Source organism: Drosophila albomicans, chromosome 3, assembly GCF_009650485.2.
Source record: "Drosophila albomicans strain 15112-1751.03 chromosome 3, ASM965048v2, whole genome shotgun sequence".
NCBI classification, from domain to species: domain Eukaryota; kingdom Metazoa; phylum Arthropoda; class Insecta; order Diptera; family Drosophilidae; genus Drosophila; species Drosophila albomicans.
The window spans coordinates 19,187,868-19,209,250 of record NC_047629.2 but is presented as its reverse complement, the minus strand read 5'-3'; the positions used below and the strand labels follow the sequence as shown (position 1 = coordinate 19,209,250).

Here is a 21,383-nt window from a genome sequence, read left to right as displayed (position 1 = left end):
TCCTCGGCAGACTAAATATATTAAAAGCAAAAGGTTTCTCCAACGGCAATATAAAAGAGATCAAACCATTTGATTGTCCGAAAGCATCAGGGCAACCTCAGTGTCCGACGACTCTTAAAAATCTAAATACGCTTGTCAAAGGTGGCGCTTCCCAAAAAAGTAATTATTTTAATGATGCCATGGAGACTGACTACTATACGGTGAATGAAATTAAAGAAAAATGTAATACATTGCGTATACTTTTTTTTCTCAAATTAAGGGAAAAATTTGATTAGAGCCGCTGCTTTAATTTCGTCGCGCTAAAAAGGTAGCTGGGAACATGCGAATAATTAATGACTACCTATTATTTAAATACCCAAATGCCTTGCTGACTTGAGCTAGGGACTGGGCTTAGGTTTGGGCTGGAACTGTGTTGGGTGTATACATTAAGTTGATTTGGGATTTTCGAAAGCGTTTGCAACGTATTTTATTTTGCTGCTGCTGTCTGCTATTTTCAATTTGCATGCATTTAGTTAGTCAAACAATTAAGAGATCCAACTCAAAAATGTGTGAATATTTTACGACAGGATTAGCGTGACCAATCGTGCATTTATGAGTGCCGTTTTTTTATTGAAATGGAAATGCTTTTTACCTTACTCACAGAAGCGATCGTAATTTTGAGCCAGGGATTAAATCGTATTTTTTTTTTTGCTTTTTGTTAAAAGCAATAAACAGTTGTAGATTTAATGCCAGACCAGATTGATATGATGGCCATGCTACATTACCATTTAGTATCGATAATAGGGCTTTTCGCATTGCCATTAAATGCGAACAGTGCGCCAAAGATTTCAATTAGTTAAGCGTTTCAGCTGAAAATACGACGAGAGCTTCACAGATACTTGGCTGGTGATAAAGAGGGAGTAGGGGGTTAGGAAAGTGTTGCAGCCAAGAAAAGATTACAAGTGCAATCAAGTGAAAAGACGCAAACAGACCATAAAAATTGTGTTGAGTGCAGAAGCCGAGAAGCCGAGAAGGCAACGCAAGCCAAGTCAAGCCAAGGCAGGCACACAGGGCATAAAAGAAAGAAAAGTTAAGGAATAGCATGCAATGAAAGGAATACCAAAGCGCTGTTTCTTCTACCCCATTCGTTGCATGTCTCGGCGGAGCATTCTTTTCTATTGGCCGCTTACATTAAATTCCAACGCTAGCAAAATTTATAAAATATTAACTGGCTTTCCCTCTCTCTCTCTGTCTTTCTGTGCTAAGAAGCTACTCCCGACGCTATCGGCTGCAGTTTTAGCTGCTCTCGGTCTGAAACAATTTATAAGCACACTTCTGCAACTGAAACTATCAACAGCGTAAGAAAGGCGTGTACGTGTGGGTATTGAGATGTATAGCCGGGGTTAAATTTTAACTATATTCCCTTCAATAAATTAACACTGCGGTTGCAACACAATAGAGAGAGAGAGAAGCAGAGCGACCACAAGACAATGGAACGAAATGTCTTTTAAGCAGCAAACTTTAATACAATTTATTGCTTTAAATATGATCGCATTGATTAAGAATTCTATGTGTAGTGGGTCGTATACTTGATGCCAACAAAAAAGAAATGAGTATACGCCGCGATGGCGTTCTATTGTAGGTTTGGCAAACATTGTAACCTATTTATAGGGCAAACTCAATCACAGTGGCGCTGGGCAAACAATTAAAATCTCTTGCATAGCGACCGCCAGCAAAGCCAACCCCAAAATGGGTATCAGCTCAGCGTTTTGCGATTGCGATTGCGATTCGTTTTCGATTCAGTTGCATTTGCTTGCCAAATAGCCCAAGCGGTTTCTCTGTTTCTGTGGATATTTTATCTCGCATGTGCACAAAAGTGAGTGAGAAAGAGAGAGAGAGAGGACAGTGCTCGTATGTGTGCTGCTGAAATGCACTTTAATACGAGACTCCTGGGTCGTATTTGTATCTGTGCGACCTGCACTTTGTGCAATTGACGCTGATTTACACAGCCCAGAGCCAAAAGGCGTTCGAAAAAATGCCAAAAGTCAAAGCCAAAGCATTTTAACAGCCAGCCAACCACACAAACATACAAACACGCACACACAAACACACACACACACACACTTATATATACATAGAAGTGTTTGTATTTTCCGGGCAGCCATTTTATTTATAGCCATTGCTTCGATTTCTCGCTCACAGTTCTGACAACATGCCAAAGTGCAAGTGGCAGGACACTCACACACACACACATACACTCACTTACTCCCACACATACACTCACACGTACAGAGGATAGAAATGTTCCTATCTTGCACCGACGCCGCTGGACAGCGCTTCTCATTTAAGCAATGGACCAAGAGTAAACAAATGGAAATTAAGAGAACGCCAGTCGACAGTTGACTGTTTGCCGCTGCTCTTGGCTGATGGCCGTTGGCTAACGTTGGCTAGCGTTGGACTCGAAGCTGGGCCGTTGCCTTGGTCGTTTGTTTCACCAAGTTGGCCGCAAGTGCATAATGTGAAATTGAGCACGGAAATATCACACATTTCCGCATGCATTAAGTCTTAAGCCGTGCGAATGTGTGTCCCTCTTTACGCGTGTACGTTGGTGTGTGTGTGTGTATATGTTAAGCTGCTGTGGTGTGCGTTACAAAGTTTTCCACTCAGCTTTATGCATTTTTCTTGGCAGTCGTCTACTTTGTCGGTTATCTGGCTCCATTTTTCCTATGCTTTTGCTTTCGCTCCAACAGTAGCAAACGTCGACGACGACGGCAACGCGGCAATTTCCTGCCTCGGCTGCTGTTTGTCTTTTAAACTCAAATAATTTTGCCATTTTTTCTCTTTCTTTTTTTGCGTGGCTGGCACAGCTGTGCTGTTCTGTGCTGTGCTGTTCTGTGCTGTGCTGTGTTCCATTCTTTTGCGCACTTTTAGGTTTTATACTTTTGTGTGAAATTACAACTTCTGCATTTCCTTTTCCTTTTTCGACTAGGCAGCCTGCCTGACTGCCTGACTGCCTGCCTGGCAGCAACTGCTTTTGCTGGGTCTGGTCGAGAGCTGGATCTCTGGTTGGCTTTTTGCGCTTTAGCTGCTGATTTTCCCGCATCCTTTGAGGCTTTTGGCACGCACCAAAAATGTTGGCAAAAGAAATACGCGTTTTGGCACATCGTTTTCCCTGGCATCGATGTTAGCCACTGCTCCGGCTGCCTGCCTCGTTTTTAGTTCTTCATTTTTAATTATTTTCAATTTACGTTGTTTGTGTGTTTGCCTAGCCTTGTGCACTGTATTTCTTCTGTTTACTCTGGCTTCAGTTCATGCATATTTTGTTGGGCAAACAATGGTACAGCATGAATAAAGCAATCTCCAAAGAAATATTTCTCGCATCCCAATTGTATGCAAAGGTTTAATTATACTCAGCAAGAATTTGTTAAATATTTTTAAAGTCCCCGAAACTGTATTCATAAATATTTATTTACTCGACCAGTTTGTAGGGCAGAAAATGTCTCTAACAAGCACCCATAGAGTATATATCTTCTTGATAAAAGTCAACAGTCAAAACGATATCGCCATGTCCTTCTGACTGTCTGTCCGTCTGTCCGTATGAACACCTAGATCTCAGAGACTATAAGAGATAGAGCTATACTTTTTGGTATACGCAATAATAATATTTATGATTTCTGGTAATTTAAGAACGATCGTATACAAATTTTTGAAAGTTATTTAAGAAATACTTCTATTTGGCAAATTACGCTTATTAGAGTCTTAGCTGTTTTTGCTGACAATTCGAATGATATACCAAATACGGCCTTTGGTATATTTTACGTGTTTTTGAAGTATATTATTTGGTAAAATGAGTAATGGATATCTCACATTTGAGCACACTTGACAAATACAAGTACAAATACTTGTATTAATAAGAATCTCTCTCTTCGTCTCATTACAGGTGAAAAACCATACAAATGCTCTTGGGAAGGCTGCGAGTGGCGTTTTGCCAGAAGCGATGAACTGACTCGACATTATCGAAAACACACCGGAGCCAAACCGTTCAAGTGCCGCAACTGCGATCGCTGCTTCTCGCGCTCAGATCATTTGGCTCTGCACATGAAGCGCCATATGTGAAATGAGATCTAAATCGAAAGTATAGATAGAGAGAGCTGAAAATCAACTGTGTGCCATCATCACATGCAACATGCAATATGCAAAACACCGGGCGAATAACTGGTATAAAACTCTAACTCTTAGAGCAGACTATGCATACATCACACCACAGCAGAGCACAAGCAAAGCATCCATAAGAAGGTTCATGTTGCTGCCCTTGTTTATATATATTTTTTTTCAATTAATTGTAATGTTTGAAAAAGTTTGCTTTTCTTTTAGTTATTAAGTAATCCACACACACACACACTTTTATTTCCATATGCATTTAATTAATTGACAAAACAAATATTGTACAATTTTACCAAAGCTAAGCAATTTAATTTAGTGCAGCAACAAAGAGTAAAACTGAGCAAAGAAGGCAATCGTCATCCAAGAACTTATGAAGCACAAAAACAGATAAAAAGAGAAATATATATGTAAAGAAAAATACGTGTAAATATTTTTGTTTTGTTTGTAGCGAGAACAACAAATATAGTAAACACTGCCAAAACAAAAATAAAAAAGGGATTATATAAATAACAAAAATAAAAACAAAAAAAACACAAAAAAAATATAAGAAACTAAAATTAAAATTAAATATGTTGGACACATATACCAAGATTTAAAGTTAATTCAAATCATATGTCATACTGGCTTAGGTACAACAATAACAAAATACAAAACAAATACAAGTGCAAAATATGTTTTAAACAATAAATCAAATGCTTATATTTTCATACTTTATTTAATTTAATTAATATATAAATATAATTTAAATTTGTAATTTAATTGTTGTATAGGTTGATTTTATTGTGTGAATTGCCAAGCTTATTGAAAAATGCATAAATACAAAATCTGGCGCTACAAATTTTTTATTGTTGACAACTAGTTTGATGATTATTTAATTTGTATTTAGAAAGTTCACCATTGTTTTGTGATGACAAGTATTACGAGCATTTTTTTCTTCTCCTTGAACAAATTCTTACGCTCATTTTTCTGTTTTCAGACTAAATTTAACTAAATTCTTCTTTATGTGCCTCATTAAATGTAATCACTTTACTATTTTTATTATTTTAATTTTTTTTTATTTAACTTAAATGTATTCCAAAGAGCAAAATTCATTCAATTTCAGCAGAACGCATTAAGAATATTTAGTAAACTTCACGAAAATCTCCTTAAATTGTAATGAAAATGTTTTTTGGACAATGTCAACCATTATTTTATAATTTTGATTCGTATTCGTATGTGCTGATAGTTTTCTTAGTTTTTATGTGCTGCTTATTATTTAATTTACCATTTCGTCTTGTTTACAAATTGATTATTATTAATTATTTTTAATAAATAAAAACATATAAAAGTTATGCATTTGTTTTTCTTTATTTGATTTAACAATATACATTAAAGAAGTTCCTTTTCTCCAACCCTAATGACAGAAGTGAACATGACATCAAAGTATACAGTTAAAATACATCGAGACAGAGTACGAGTATAAAAAATTATTCTATTCGAGCATTGTGGTTTGTGTGATGAGAAATTCTGTGATCCAGAGAAGATATTGCTAACGTCTGTCTTCAATTAGGCACAGTTATTTTTGATTAACAAGGCATAGCATGAAGGTAAACAACAACTATTGTATATTGACACTCAATCATACAAAAAAATAAAAATAAATAACCATGCTCCTTGTTATTTCAATTCTGTGTGTAACAACTAAAACATATACAAAACACTCACACTGAACAGAAAATCATCAACAAAAATATATATTCCATTCAAAATCAAATTATCCATTATAAAACAAAAAATCTCTTTTGGCTTCCATGCGAGAACAAAACTTAAGCAAATGCACTGAATATGATTATGATGATAATATAATTATAAAGTCTAAATAACTCCAAAAGAACAAAAACGTGTACGATGTGTCAAAAATGCTTCAATCAGTTTAGTGTAACTTTTCAGAAAAACCAAAACAAAAAATAAATAAAAACAAAAAACCCAAATAAGAAAGAAACCCAAAGAAGGAATATTTTGTATTGAGAATCTTTAAAAACTAGATCGAAAAATCTAACAAACCCCATTCAGAATATAATAATATGGGAGTCTAACTATGAAATATATAGACACACACATACACATACACATATATATATATATATATATATACATATATACTTACATATGTATGTATTTTACAACTGAAAATTCAAATTGTACGCAAACATAATGATGAATCACGTATTTTAAAAGTCAAGCAAACCAAAATTTTTAAATTTAATTGTGTAAAAAGTTAAACAAAATAAAAGACTGGTCAACGAGGTGTTCCACGTTTATGCAACAATTGCAACAAAGGTAAAAATTAAATTATGTAAAAAGGAACGAAACCCAAAAACAAAATGATAAGAAAAAGAAATTAGAAATTGTCATATATTATATTCTATATTAAAAACTTGCATTCGAATACTCTTCAGCGTATTGATAAGCCCATTAAAGCCCTTAAATCGAAAATATCAATTTATTCCAACGTCAGTTAAATTCATTTGATATTTAACATTCTGGTTAAGTCTGCGCGCTTGTAAAACTCATTTTTGACTGTAAAATTAGTCGAATTATCCATTTGGCAAACGATATTATATTGTCTACAAGTCATACGTAAGCTAACTGTAAAGTTAATAAAGTACGAATTTTAAGAAACGCTAAATGTGAGTCTAGAGAGTACTACAAAGTAAAAAGAAATTAATATTAAAATGGAAAACAAACACTGAATATATTTTATTGTCTAGAACAAAGCAGTGTAAACGAGACGACAACTCGTATATATACACAAAAAAAAACAAAAAAATATAAACAAATAAAATCCAAGGCAGATGAGAAAAGATCAGAGCATAATCTCTGAGCATTTTCTATAGATTTACAGTTTAGTAATAAAACGGTATACAAAAATGTGTGAATTAATAATGTAATGGAAAAATTGTTTTGTTCTCTTTAAGTTTTCGTTTGCATAATGCTTTGCGATATTTTTTGAACTATGATTTAGGCAAAATAAACCATCATAAACATTTCGTTTAAGTGTAGCGATTAAGCGCAGCAATAAATCAAGTTTTTGTGTATAGTTTAGTAAAATGAATTAGATTAATGTTAAATCAAATCGTATACAAGAAACACACTACATTGCAAGCAAAAAAAAAAAATACAAAAGAAAAAAACAAACTAAAAAAAATATGAAAATATTAATTAAAAGTTAAACATACATGATATGAAATGATGGCAGACTATATAAGTATGTAAAATATATATATGTGAAACAAAAATTTATTGCAAACTATATATGTAAAAGTTGTGAATGTACTAGGCAATAAGAATTCAAAAGAAAACATATATAGAGTAGAGGAGCATGCAAAGCATCTACCATTAAGGCACAGCATTCTGTATAAAAAGTTAAAACAATTTTAGATACTTCACTTCACTTCGATTTGAAGAATTTCGAGATATAAGCCAGATAATGATGATTTGACTTGTTCGACGCACAAAACTAGCGTTAAAAAACACATTTGGTACATTATTTTGGGATATTTACTATGATACGAGTTAAACAGGAAACCATGTTAAGTAGTTGGTGATGAAGAGAAGGGAGAATGGATGACAGGCAAAGCGATTTTCTTGGGTCAGCAGCAAATGGTGATTTACACAGATTTTTTATAAAGATCTTAATTTAGCTTTTTTTGAAATGTAAGTAAGCCTATGCATACACGTATGAATTAAATTAATTGATATAAATTGAAATTAAATGAATTGATATGGGGAATGGATTTAAATTGTACACATACACACATACTACGAGTAAGTCGCGAAATTGATATCAAAATTAAAGAAAAGTTTCGACACAGGTAAACTAAAAATACATTTACAATAAGTATGTATGTAAATCAAAAGGAGAATAACATTAAAATAAAAAAGCAAACAGTAATAATGCTAACAAATTCAAAAACAAAAAAAAACAATGGCTACTTTAACGCTTGTGCAACAAAAAAAATATATATAAAATGAAAAACAGACAAAAACCAAAAAAAAGAAAAAAAAACACTTAACTTAAAAATGAACCCTTAGCTAATAGCAAATAGCAAAAATCTAATTGTCAGCGTTTATTATTATTGATGTGCAATTGATGTTTGCGTATTTTTACGCTTATTCTTAAAGCAAATCTCGTTTTTTCACTTTGTGGAGCTGCTAAACACACACACACAGACACACGCATACAAGTATGTGAGCTGATTTATATAGGTTCTGATAAATGAATAATAACAGTAACCGAAGTAATTGCTATAATTTATTCTTTATCAAATGCAAATTCGTTTCTTGCATTGCAGTGAGCAAGCGAAATATGTTTGAATCATTTATCAGTTGATATTCTGCAAATTCTGCAAATATAGAATTTAATTAAATTAGCATATTTTGCCGTCATATTGTATATTCTATGGAAAGTATAACAATTTATTATTGATTATTATTATGGCTTGTTTGTTGCGGCTTTTTGTCAATCTCTATATTAAATTTTGATAAGAAAAACACGAAAAAAAAACGAAAAAAATATAAAAGAAAAACGACATTTAGAAAATAATACAAGTATAATAAAGATAAAGAAAAATTGATTAACAAATATGAAAATCGCAAATTAATTAGGATAAATGCCTATAGAAGAAATGAGGTTTTTGTATTTAGTATTAGTTTATTTTGTTATTATACAACAATAGCAACAAACCACAAAAAAAAATATATAAAAAAAAACAGCAAACAACCAGAAGATAAAAGATGGAAAAAGACAACCGACAACCGGCATAATTAGAAACGTTATTTTATTCTTGTATAAGTATAAACTGAAGGCATTTTCAACGTATAACAACTATTATTGTACGTAATTTGATATTTTGATGAGAATTTCTGTGAAAAAATATAGAAAAATATAAAAAAAAAATACAATTGAATTTTAATTGGTGGGCTAACGAGGCGTATGATGTATTTGTGCGGCGGCAGCAGAAACACACACAAAATAAAAATTGAAAAAAAAAAAACGCAAAACACACAGGCAAACATAACCAACGTGTTGTCATTTAAATAATGTTGACATTGGGCTGCGTAATGAGAAATATAGAGAGCGAGAGAGCGAGGTTGTGCTGCATATATTTAACTCTTGTGATTTCAGGTAGCATTGCACAAACAATTCACATAATTAGCCCCAAAGGAATGTCGAATAATAATAACAACATGACGATAACGCTTCCGACAACATTGCAATACAATGCAATCCAATGCATATGCATATGAAATGACTTTAAAGTTCCGACTGACGCCCACAGTGTGTAAAGTTGTGCATTAATTTATAATTATACTTTATGACACGCATGTAAAATACTATTAACTTTGTGTTCATAATTGCATTACGGTCACTACAATTGAGGTTGTTTTGGCAACTTCGTATATATGTATGTTATATGTCGGAGAATATCAGATGTAAGCTGATGCTGGTCCAAGTCCAAATGCATTCAAGTTTTTAGCCATTCGCTTGTAGTTTAACCCATAGCTCCCTTTTGCAGTGCCAGCATATGTAAGTCTTTTATTTTCACTCAGTTCTCTACCATTTCTAAAGATTTCGTTGTAAGCAAAATGTAGTGGGAGAAGATGAAAAGTTCTCATATTCTTCTACTACTATATTCGCTGTGCTGCCTGGGCTGCATTTTAACTTTATGCTAGCAGCAAAACTTCTAATTACGTACATGACCAGCAGACACAGTGAATCTCATTCTCCATGTGCTTGTGGCTGACTAAATGCACTGACAAAAGCTGCCAGTACCAGCAGAGAGAAAAAAGAATTGATGAGTTGTAATACAAAACCGAGAAAAGGGAATGATTATTAAAAAAAAATAAAAAAAATAAATATAAATATCTAAAAATTTAATATATTTTCTTGTCAGTTGTAAATTATAAAACTGTTTTTTTTTTTTCAGTGTAAGCCAAGCTGACAGCATCTTCAGGTTGTTCGCTGCATCTTTATCAAAATTGTTTCTAAAGTTCAAAACACTTTGTGAGCGGTGCACGGGGAATATGACTTTTAAAAAGTTTTCATTTTTCTTCAGTACATACTTGTGCACTCACAGCACAGCACACACACACACACACACACCCAACACACACACTCTCTCTTGTATCCTTATGCAAGGCTTGTGTGCATGTCAGACGTGTTGTGTTGTGTTGTGGCTGATGTGTATCCCGTTATTCTGCACATTTGTAGGTTGTCAAAGTGGCTCAACGCCCGACATGTTAACTTATTTTTGCCTGCTCTCTCTCTCTTTCTCTCTCTCTCTCTCTCTCTCAAATCTGTTGCCGTTGTTGGCCAAGGCGTCAGGCAAACGAGGCTAAAGGTAAACACACACACAAGCATGCAAACAGTCGGAAAGTATCTGTTCTTCTACCACACAGATACTTGTATGACGAGTTCATTACCAATCCCACTCTGAACTTGCTCAGTTTAAATTACAAGCTGGCTCTGCCCTTTAAAGCTAGCACACTCTCGAGCATTTCATTAATTTCGTTATTTTACAAAAGCAATTGCAAAATCAATAGTAATGTAGTAAACCCCCCAAAAAACGAAGAGAAAAGAACTAGTCCAAAAAATTGTAGAGTGCTTCGAAGTAAGTTCAGAGTTAAATAGATAATAATAAAGTGTTGCCAGCAAGCACACGACGCGTCCTGCAAAAAGGGGCATGTTGCTTGTGGCAACTGGCAGAACAAGATGTGGCAAACACACACACATACACACGCGTACAGACGACATAAGATAACACACAGTTGGCACTGTCAATGACAATGACATCAACTGCAGACAATCCCATAGAATACTCGTATCATACTGAGAGCAAAATGGTTACACAGCCTCATCGTCTCTGATAGCAACAAACTACTTGTACAAACCACATATGAGCACAGTCTGGGCAAGGGCATTGTTAAACACCACTCACACACACACAAACACACTCACACACCTCCTTTATGTATCAGAAACAAATTGTGGATGCTTTGCAACTTTAATGTAGAAATCCACTTAAGACCTTTCAAAGCAGTTACACTAATTTTCGATTATCCTAAAGTCCATTAGTTGCAAGAAAGTAGCAAATTAGAAGTGATAACTCATTTGTTAATTCTGTTTGCATTAACCCACAAAATAGTTGTAGTGGATAGTGTAATAAGCTAGCACTAAATTTCAATGTTTCAATTCATTCGTTGACAATGGTTCCTTTTTATACTCACTACCCTTAGGATAGAAGGGTATTATATGAGAAGGAACTTTTTCTAACTGGGTATGTACATATATTGTTGATCAGCATTGTCCGTTTGTCCATCTGAACACATAGATCTAAAAAACTATAAGATTATTATATTTTGGCAGCACTTGTTAGATCATTATTCATATAACTTAAATAGACCAAAAACAAAATGCAAAAAAAAAAATACTGAATTATTCCAAAATGTATATTTGGTATCACTTCAGGGATATATTTAGTATTTTTTCGGCTTATTAATTTGGTATTTTTATTCAGAAAGCGTAACGGGTATCTCACTGTCGAGGACACTCGAGTGTAGCTTTCTTACTTGCTACTTTTTTACTCTTTGCAGTTGGCAGCGTATCGTCGTCTGGCTGATTTCTATTTGAAAAGTACCTCGGCGATGCCGCCAGCAGCGTTTATTATACGAGAATAATAGCAAAACGAGCAGATCGAATAAAATCGCAACGAATTGAACCATCGACCAAAACGACCGCAGGTGCATAGCGTTCTGTTCTGTTCTGTGCTGTTCCGTTTTGGGGAGTCTCCGACTCGTGAAATACAAATTTCGGCAGCTGGCGGCAAGTGCACTTGAAGTGTATCGAATTTGTGTGGATTTCACTACAGCCAATAATTTGACACTTGCATTTTACAGAGCTCGTTGCCCAAAAAAAAAGCGCGCGCGGCAACAACTGTGAACTGAATCAAGTAGAACTCGCAACTCGCACTCACATTTGCACACTTCGCCTGACGAGTCTTTAACCAAAAACGAATATTTGAATAAACTTGCATTGCGATGCGAAGCTACATTGACAGCATCAGGGAGGGTGTCGTCTTGTAAGTGGAGGAATTCAGTATGTTGTGTGTGTGTGTGTGCTGCCCTTATGCTGAATATGTGCATAAATGCATGTTGAGTATAGTACAACAATAACAAGAGTGGCAAGCAAACAAACGCAAAAACGCAAACTCAATTGTCATCACCATAAAAATAACATAAAACTCTTTTTACGACTTCGTGGTTGCGTTTGTGCGTGTGCAAGAACTACATATACACAGACATACATATATGTGATATATAATATGAATATGTGTCTGGTAGGGGTAATCAGACATGGTGAAATAAAATGTTGTCTTGGCCCTCGCACGAAATCACTTCGTTAAAACGTTAGTAGTGTCTCATTAAATTTTCAAGTCGAACTTTTATGCCGAAAGCCGCAAACAAAATGGCGTTGAGTATATTCCGGAAGTGCAAGTCGCTTGTGTGCCTTTTTATTTTACTTGCTTTTACTTATATATGAAACTATATTCAAGCATAACACAAATTAACAAACATTTTATGGTCTATGCAAATAAACGAAATCCATTGGCAAATTCAAATTTCTACAATTGAAATGACGTACTAGATTTTCTCACTATAACTCTATATATTTTTGGAGTTGCTTCATATATATGTTAATTACTATGTTATAACCTTCAGGTCTCATTTCATTTTCAAGTCGAACTTTTAAGCCGAAAGCCGCAAACAAATTGGATATATTTCGGAGTTTAATACATTCCTGAAGCGAGTATTAGCTTATGTGACATTATATTTTATTTTATTTATTTACGAAACTATATTCAATCATAACACAAATTTACAAACATTTCACGGGCTATGCAAATAAATGATTTCTTTTTTCAAATGCCAATTTCCACAATTGAAATGGCGTACTCAAATTTCTGTCTATAACACTTTATATATTTGGAATCGCTTCATATTTGTTATATAGTAAAATGCTTTTTTTGTTTTGTTGTGTTTTCCATAAATGTGCTGAGGTGCGTTTGCTGTCGCATTCGCTGTTTTGGAAAGCACAATTGATAATGCAGTCCATTGCCCCATGCAATTTGCTAAAGTGACTACACTCGGCAAAAAACATTCGACACAAACGACCAAAAATGGTGCAGTAAATGAAACGTAAAAGAGAGGAAAACCGACGTTCCAAGTACAACATTTAAATGCGACCATTAGCAGTTTTTATCAACGATAAAGGCATGCGTTTCACATTTTTATTATTTACTTTGTGATGTTCAAAATATGCATTAATATGTAAAGTGGCACAAAGTGTAGTTTATACTTATTTTGCGAGTGTACAAAAGTTGAACAGGCTCCAAAAAATGCCCATGCTCGGTCTCGGTGTTGGTCTCGTTGTCGGCCTGTTATTGCCATTATCAGTGTACAGATTTAAAATCAACAACAGGCGACAAGCAATAGCGACAACAAAAACAGGCGACAACCGTGAGAGAGACGGAGACAGACCGAGAGAGACGACAAACAACAAGCGACAAGCGACAAACGACAGGCAACAATGGCAAACAAGAATGTCTGGACTGTAGTCAAGCTTACACTCATTTACGCTAAAAGCGGCATAAATACGAGTACACACACACACACACACACATACACCCACAAAACTGGCAATACGAGAGTGAGTTTGAGTGCGAGTACAAGAAGCTGGCAAAAGGGCCGCCGCCAATTGGAAGAGTAATGCGAGTCCTGCGAGTCCTGTGTCATATAGCCAAAAGGAGCCTACCTTTCACTCCACTGCTGCTGCTGCTGCTGCTGTTGCATATCAGAGGCAACAAATGAATTGCAGGCAGTAAGCCGTGTGCCCAACTTAACGGTAATTTAAACGTTAATGCACAGCATATAGCTGGATTCTTGTTACTGTTGTCGTACTACAGTTGTTTGGCATTGTTAAATGTTGTTGACATCATTCGATGCTGTTGTGGCAATTTTCCGCCTTCGTCTGAAAATACACTTGTTAATTTCATTACTCGCATATATTCCTGCATTCCTCTACGCTCATTCGCTTATAGGCTTATCGCATGTTAATGCTACGTACTTATGTATGTCATGTTCTTTATGTTCTTCACTTTTTTGTTTTTATTGACTCCATGAATGTCATCAAAAGCCAGATAATCCGACTGCATTTTATATATTCATTAAGGTGTTATTTTGGTTATGAATTGGCAGTTGGTCATTAGATATTGGAGAGCCTCTCCAATGCCAGAAAGCTGCCAAAAGTGGCCAAAAATCTGGATCTATACACAGAGTTTGACTTAAAAATTGCCTCTGTTTTTGGTGTCCAATTTGTATCATCTTTTCGAAAATCTGGTTCTACGTATACGTAATATTGACGAGGGTATGACATACATAGGTGACCATTTCAATTTTCAAATTCTGGATCTATACACAGAGTTTGCCTTAAAAAGCTCCTGTTTTATACGTAATATTGACGGGGCTATGACAGAGGTGACCATTTCGATTTAAAAAATCTGGATATATACGCAGAGCTTGCCTTGAAAATGCTCTTGGTGGAAAATGTTATTGGTGCCTACTTTATAGCATTTTTTTTCTAAATCTGTCTCTACGTATACGTAATATGGTAGAATCTAATTAGCTGTCAAAGGTGGCCAAAAATCTGTATCTATACCAAGAGCTTACCTTAAGAATGTTCTCTGTTCTCTGTTTTTGGTGTCCATTTTGTACCGTTTTCTTCTAAATCTGGTTCTGCGTATACATTATTTAGATTCTCGTTTTCCTTGGCATTCGCCGCCATAAAGTTGCACAGCGGAAGTTTGTCGCTAACCGAGAAGAAACGAGAAAAGAGTTCAGCGCAGTCCTGCTTTCCTCCGACCATGCTTTATGTGTTTCCGCTCGCATTTCTTTAGCCATTTAAGTGCACACCTAGTTCGCTTCTATTTCATGTTTTCTCCTTTGTTCTTTTTTTGTCGACTCAAACTGCTTTACGCTTGTTTATGTCTCTTATTTCGTGTTTGGTTGCTTCCACTCGCTTGTTTTTTTTGTTTTTGTTTTTGCTGTTTTGTGTTTTTTGTTTATTGCTTGTTTTGAACCTTGTTTGAACTGGTTTAAAATTTCTTGGCACAGCGTCGACGTAGCTCAAGACGGATCAGCCGTTGGCAAGCTCAACCCAAAATAAAAGGAGCGTCTACTAAGAACTGGGCAGTGGAGAGAGAGAGAGAGAACAACAAGGCTGTAAACTCATAACTTTGTTATATACAATTAACAATTTGAAGCTACGCCAACTTTTCTATGCATGCGAGGCAACTTGAACTGGCAATTACAGGGCAGAGCACATGAACTTAAATGAAAATCTAATTGAAATGTGTTGCACAAAATTAAATACTTTTGCTGGCAATTTAAATTATAATTCAAAATATCGACTATTTTTTTTGTCAAGAATGTAGCTGGGAAGTACACTTAACTGGCTTTCCAAGACATTGCATTGCCAAGAGCTGCTTAAATTTTTAAGAGTTGAGCAGCTGCTGCTTTGGAGCGAGAGAAGAGTATGCGGTAAAAAAAAAAACAAAAAATAAGAAAATTAACCAAATGGCTGCTAAGTGTTCGTTTAGAATTTAAGCGGCATAAAATTGTTGCAAGTCTGCTATGCGGCAGAGATGCCGTTGTAGTCACTGCTGGAATGCCGTTTGACCTTCACCTGGAATACCAATGGACAGAAGCTGTGGCCTGCACACTAAGGACACCAAGGTACTAAGGACGAAGATGAAGAAGAAGATGTGCAGATGATTTTCTCCGTGTGTGTGTGTGCGTTATGTGCAAGGCATTTGAAAAATTTATTTGAAAATATTTGTGCCCGTCAACGATGCAACGACAGCATCTGTCCGGGTTTTTGGATCCGGGTCTGGGTCCGGATCTCGGTTGGGACGGGTATGAAAAGTGTCTGCGTTCACTAACAGGATGTGCTGCCAAAAACATTTTTAATAATTTAGCACACATATTTTCACATCTTTGAAAACATTCACTTTGAAGACAGGTATTTTCTACCTTCAACCGGTTGCTGGAAGTTGAAGTGGCGGAGGCAGCAACGCAGCGGGAGGAGGAAACGCTGCCGTGCACCACACGAGGCAACTGGGAATCAGTGTAAGTTCTCGATGATGATGACGGCAGTGTTGAGTAATGCGAAACCAATTTTCAACACAGAGTATTTAAAATTTCAAAACCCTGACACACACCTTTTGAAGTGAAGAGTCATTGCAGCTGAACTTGCTGAAATATGAGCATCAACAGCAGGCAACTCGCATGGCTCCAGGCACATTATTGAGCCATATGCGAAGTCACAAGGTAAACAAATTAGTGGTAAACAGCCGCAGACTGGGCTCCAGCTGCTGGCTCCCTTGGAGTATCTCCGTTAGCGGCTTGGGCTTAGCAAAAACTGTTTAACTATCCCTTTGATGTATGTAACATAAATGTGCCCAGGGCACATATAGAGCTCACCATTTAGAGCTTCATCTGAACGTCAACTCATTATGCGTAGTGCTGCAGCAGCAGCTGCTGCGTCATTTTAATTGAATTTCAATTCAAAACGCAGACTTATTATGCACAAGAGTTCGTACTACGATATGGCTGCGTTTACATTTGCCCCAGCTTAATGGCAGCGTACTCGAGTAGACACTTCATTTCGATCTGGCTTAAAGGCAACTCGCAAACAGCATGCTTTGAAAAAGGCTGTGTATGGTTTATAAAGACAAATTGCAGTGCATAAAAAACGTTAGTTGCTATTAGCATTTTTAATTTACAGAGAGAGAGAAAGAGAGAGAACAGAAACAGCCTCTTGGAAGTTGACATTCTTACATCATTTGGTTCGTGTTTGTTTGCCTTGTAGCTTTTGTCTCTCTGTCTCTCTGTTTAGCCAGCGTAAACACAAACACGCTTTTACATCATGCGTCGTTTTAAAATTGAATTTTAATACACAAAAGCTGTCGAGCTGTCGTTGCCTGAAGTCTCTTCTCCCATCCCTTTTGTGTGTGACTGTTGAATACTTACGTTGGCTTGTCACGGCCATGTCTTCTTAACCAAACACCAGCCTAGACAATGGGGACTCTTAAGTTGGCACTGCTATACATACAAACACACACACACACACACACACACACACACACACACACACACACACACAGACTTGTGTATGTTTTGGCTTTCTTTTTTTTTTGTGTGGTACACACAGAATTTTGGCATTTCGGGGCAATTGCATTATCATCTATTTGGCTTTAGCTCTTTATACTATACACATGCCAAATTATCTGCAAAACGTAAATTCTATTTACCTGTCGATGCACTCAACATCAACAACTTTATGCTACCCTCATCGATTTTTCTTCTACCCTGTAAAGATAATGAAGTTGAATGTTTAAGTTGCAGAAAATGCAATTCTGCCACTTAGCGAGCTACGCGATTCAGCATTTCTAATGTTCTGAATGTCTCTGTATGTTGTGATATGTCGATAACATTAATTTCAAGTTTCTGGCTATTACTTTAATTTGTAAATCTTAGTTTTAGGGTATCTTGTCGTTTTCCACTTAAGAGACTGCGCCCAGTCGTTTCCTAAATAAATTTTGCAACTTCTGTAACAGGCAACAGCAGCAAGAGCATAAACTGAGTTCTTGCTTTTTATCTCATTTGCCGGTTTTTATTTATTTACAAAAAAATGCATTTGCTTCTTTGCGAGGTTTTTTTTTTTAGTTTTTTTTTTTTTTTGCTGTTGCGACTAACCCATTTGGTTCTAAGGGAGCAAAAAGATACTCGACTCGCACAACGAAATCAAGTAAAAATTTTTGAAATTAAATTTTCAAGTAACTTTCACTGGAGCGCAGTGCAAACTAAATAATTCATGGAAGCAACGCAAAAGAAGGGCGAGTATTTTAAGTGGGCGTGGGCCAGACAAATACCCAATACAAACACAGAGAGGAGAAGAGAAGGGGAAAAGAGAGAACACAGGTGTGCACGTGTGGAGCACTGTGTGAGCATATTTAAATAAACAGCAGTCAGCGTCAGCAGTCAGCAGTAAGCGTCAGTTCGCATTCACATTCTCATTTCACTTTTGCACCCTTCTCATCCCTTCCCTTCCATCCACTCTGAACGTTCAGTTGAGTTAACTTTTTGCGAGATACAAGGAACAGAGGAGTCAACTCAAATAGCAGCTCGTCGTGGAACATAGCACACTACTGACCATATGATAACAGCATTCAAGAACCCTTTTTTGGCGGGTAGCAACTCTTTTCAGTCGCTGCTGTTGCTGTTGCTGCTGCTACTGCTGCTGTTGGCATCGTCATGCCAAAATAGGCAAGTTCACTCAGGCAAAGCAATTGCACAAATGGCCAATTCTAGTCGTAAGTAGAATTTTGTTCGTTTGAGCGGGTTTCGGTTTAGGTTTTTGGCAATGCCAGTTACCAATGCCAGGATGACTACGAGTGCCATTGCCATTGGCAGGAAGGATAACTAGGGGAGAACTAACTGAAACACTGCCACTTCTGCACCTACAAAACATGCGAATGTTGAGGGTGTGTGCGATGTGTGTGTGTGTGTGCTGGTGTGTAACGAAGCATAGATAAAATAAACAAAACACACAAATAAAAATATATATATATATATAGTATAGTAAAGTGTAGTACGTATATAGTATGTTGCTGCTGGGCCCAAAGTTTAAAGTGCTAAGAAAAATTGAAAATAAAAGTTTTGCTGCGCAATGTAAACTGATTACATCTAACTTGATGCCCCCAACTGAGAGATAACTTAAATTATTGGCTTGCTTATTCGACTTTTCTCTTTAATTTTTTTCTCAAAATGTGAATATGAAATTGGCAATCACATCTCAGTGATTTTGGTGCCACTTATATATATATTTATATATTTGAATTCTTATTACAAATGAATACAAATCAAATTAAATCAGCGAAATAAATATTACCAAATTAAACATTAAATTAAATTTGATTGCGGTTTGTTACCAATAAATATAGTTTTGTGAATATGAAATTTTCAAACACATCTTAGCAATGAATTTGACATACTTTGCGATTTATTAATATACATTTTATATATTTTAATTCATTCTTTACACAAATTAATACAAACTAAATTATATGTCTGAAATGTCGGAACAACTATACAAATTAAAAGAAATACAAATTCCCTTTTTTAATATATATTTATCGATTAACTTAATGTCTTCATTTTATCAGAATTCCCGAAACAGTTATTGCACTTGATTTTTTTCGGGTGCTGTCAGAAATGTCATGGTTATTTTATGCAGCTGCAATGGCGCAGTAAATTCAAATTAATGTCCGCAATCATAATAAAATCGACGGCTGAACTGCATTGATGTCGTTGGCCTTTTTGATTAACTTTAACCCAGCTAAGGCGAATGCATTTACTCCATAGTATATATGCCATATGATATATATACTGGGAGGGAGAGATGCGTATTTGCTTGTGACACTTAAGCACATGTGACCCAAGCTGCTTTATGCTTAATTGAGTATTATCCTTGTTGCACACAGCAGCAGTGGAATATTTGTCGCACGGAATGGACGGGGGAGGATGCAGCCCAAGTCATGTCTACAAACAGAAGCAGCCTCTGTTTGCTTAATAGCATGGTCAGTAAATTTAATTAACTTCCCTTAAGGATACATGCAACATATAATAAAGGCACTGCACAGTCAACACAGAATAACACAAAATACAAAAAGTACAAAAAAAAAAAGAAAAAAAGAACAAGTAGCCATGAGAAAAGAAGCAACCAAGTTCAGTTGACTGTCCCTGCTTCTGCTTGTGCTTCTGTTTCTGTTTCAGTTTCAGCTCCAGCTCCAGCTCGTTTCTCTGGCTGTCGCGTCCATCTTTGGCTTCAAGTTGCACTGGGATTACACACATGTAGTACGACGTCGACGTCGCATGGACAGAACTTGACTGGCTGACTGGATGGCTGACTGGATGTCTGCTCTGACTGGCTGGATGGTTGACTGGATGGTAGGGCTCGTCTTGTCGTTGTCCTTTGAGATGTTGTGCAAACAAGCAGCTTAATGTCAGTCGACACAAGACAAACACAAACACATACACACACACACACATGCACAAACAGCACAGAAATTAACTTCTTTTTGATGAGCATATGTTCCGCAGACAACAAAACCGTTGCCCAAAGAGCCGACTTGCCGCTGCCATCGTCATCGTCGTCGCCGTCGCCATCGCCGTTGTCTCGACAGACAACCGCAGTCAGTTGACTGCAGATATCAATGCCTTCAAATTATAGTCCTTTTCTATTGCCTGGTAACAGCTTGCAGCTTGCTTGCGGCTTGTGGCGAAAACGTTACGTTGAAGCCGCATTTCGATCTGCTCTTTATTCACCGATTCAACGATTCACCATTCACCATTTCACTATTCGCTGTGCATTTTTTTGGCATTCGCTTTTAACCCCGCGTTTCATAATTCATGACATGCCCACTTTGCATGTGCCCTTAAAACACGTAGCCAGTTGCCGTTGCCATTGCTGCAGCCGTAGCCGTAGCTGTAGCCGTAGCTCAGTTGCAGTCCCTGACCCTGTGGCATTGTCTTGTCTGGCCACGTATGTGCCATAACAAATGATGCACTCGACAGGCAGCAGATCCCCGGATCTTGTATGCACTTGCCTGCCAGCCTGCCAGCCAGCCAGCCTGCCTGACGGCCTGCCAACCTTGCCAGCCCGATACCATTTAAACGGCCAACAAAAGGTTACACTTTCGGGGCTTAAACTCACCCAGAGAAAACACTCACTTAATGATTGTTGCAGAGGGGTTTAAAGTGTGTTGTTCACTTCACTCAGTCGAATTGTATTTCGACTATAATCGCATTCTGCTTGATTTGCTGCTAATAACACAAAATTTGTAATTAGTAATAATATTCATGTAGTCTGTGTTGGCAATTAACAAAGCGTTAATCCTATTTGTACAACAATAGATGCATATCTTTTGTGTAAGACGCATAATATGTACATCAAATAAAATAGTATCCTTGTCCGGCAGTCCTGTGCTGTTCGGTTACTTAAGATAGCACTTTAGCTGAGGCAATTAATTATGATAGCGACGGAACGTGCCACAGCTGGATGCCTCGACTGTTGCCACTCG

The 21,383-nt window shown here is 36.5% G+C and overlaps 1 protein-coding gene and 1 long non-coding RNA gene across 4 annotated transcripts in view; both read left to right on the top strand.

Moving 5' to 3' along the window:
* The window catches only part of LOC117567621 (Krueppel-like factor luna), a 91,373-nt gene extending 83,262 nt beyond the window's left edge, over positions 1-8,111 (top strand). For all 3 annotated transcript variants that reach the window (XM_052004389.1, XM_034247713.2, XM_052004390.1), the window contains exon 5: positions 3,920-8,111. In XM_052004389.1, the coding sequence (XP_051860349.1) occupies positions 3,920-4,095 (176 nt within the window). In that variant the 3' untranslated portion in view covers positions 4,096-8,111. The remainder of the gene's footprint in view (positions 1-3,919) is intronic.
* A 2,552-nt stretch (positions 8,112-10,663) lies between these two features.
* LOC117570069 (uncharacterized) lies at positions 10,664-12,563 on the top strand. Its single transcript, XR_004572312.2, has 3 exons — positions 10,664-10,796; positions 11,779-12,024; positions 12,082-12,563. It is a non-coding gene; the product is annotated as an uncharacterized LOC117570069 (long non-coding RNA).
* The last annotated feature ends 8,820 nt before the right edge of the window (positions 12,564-21,383 follow it).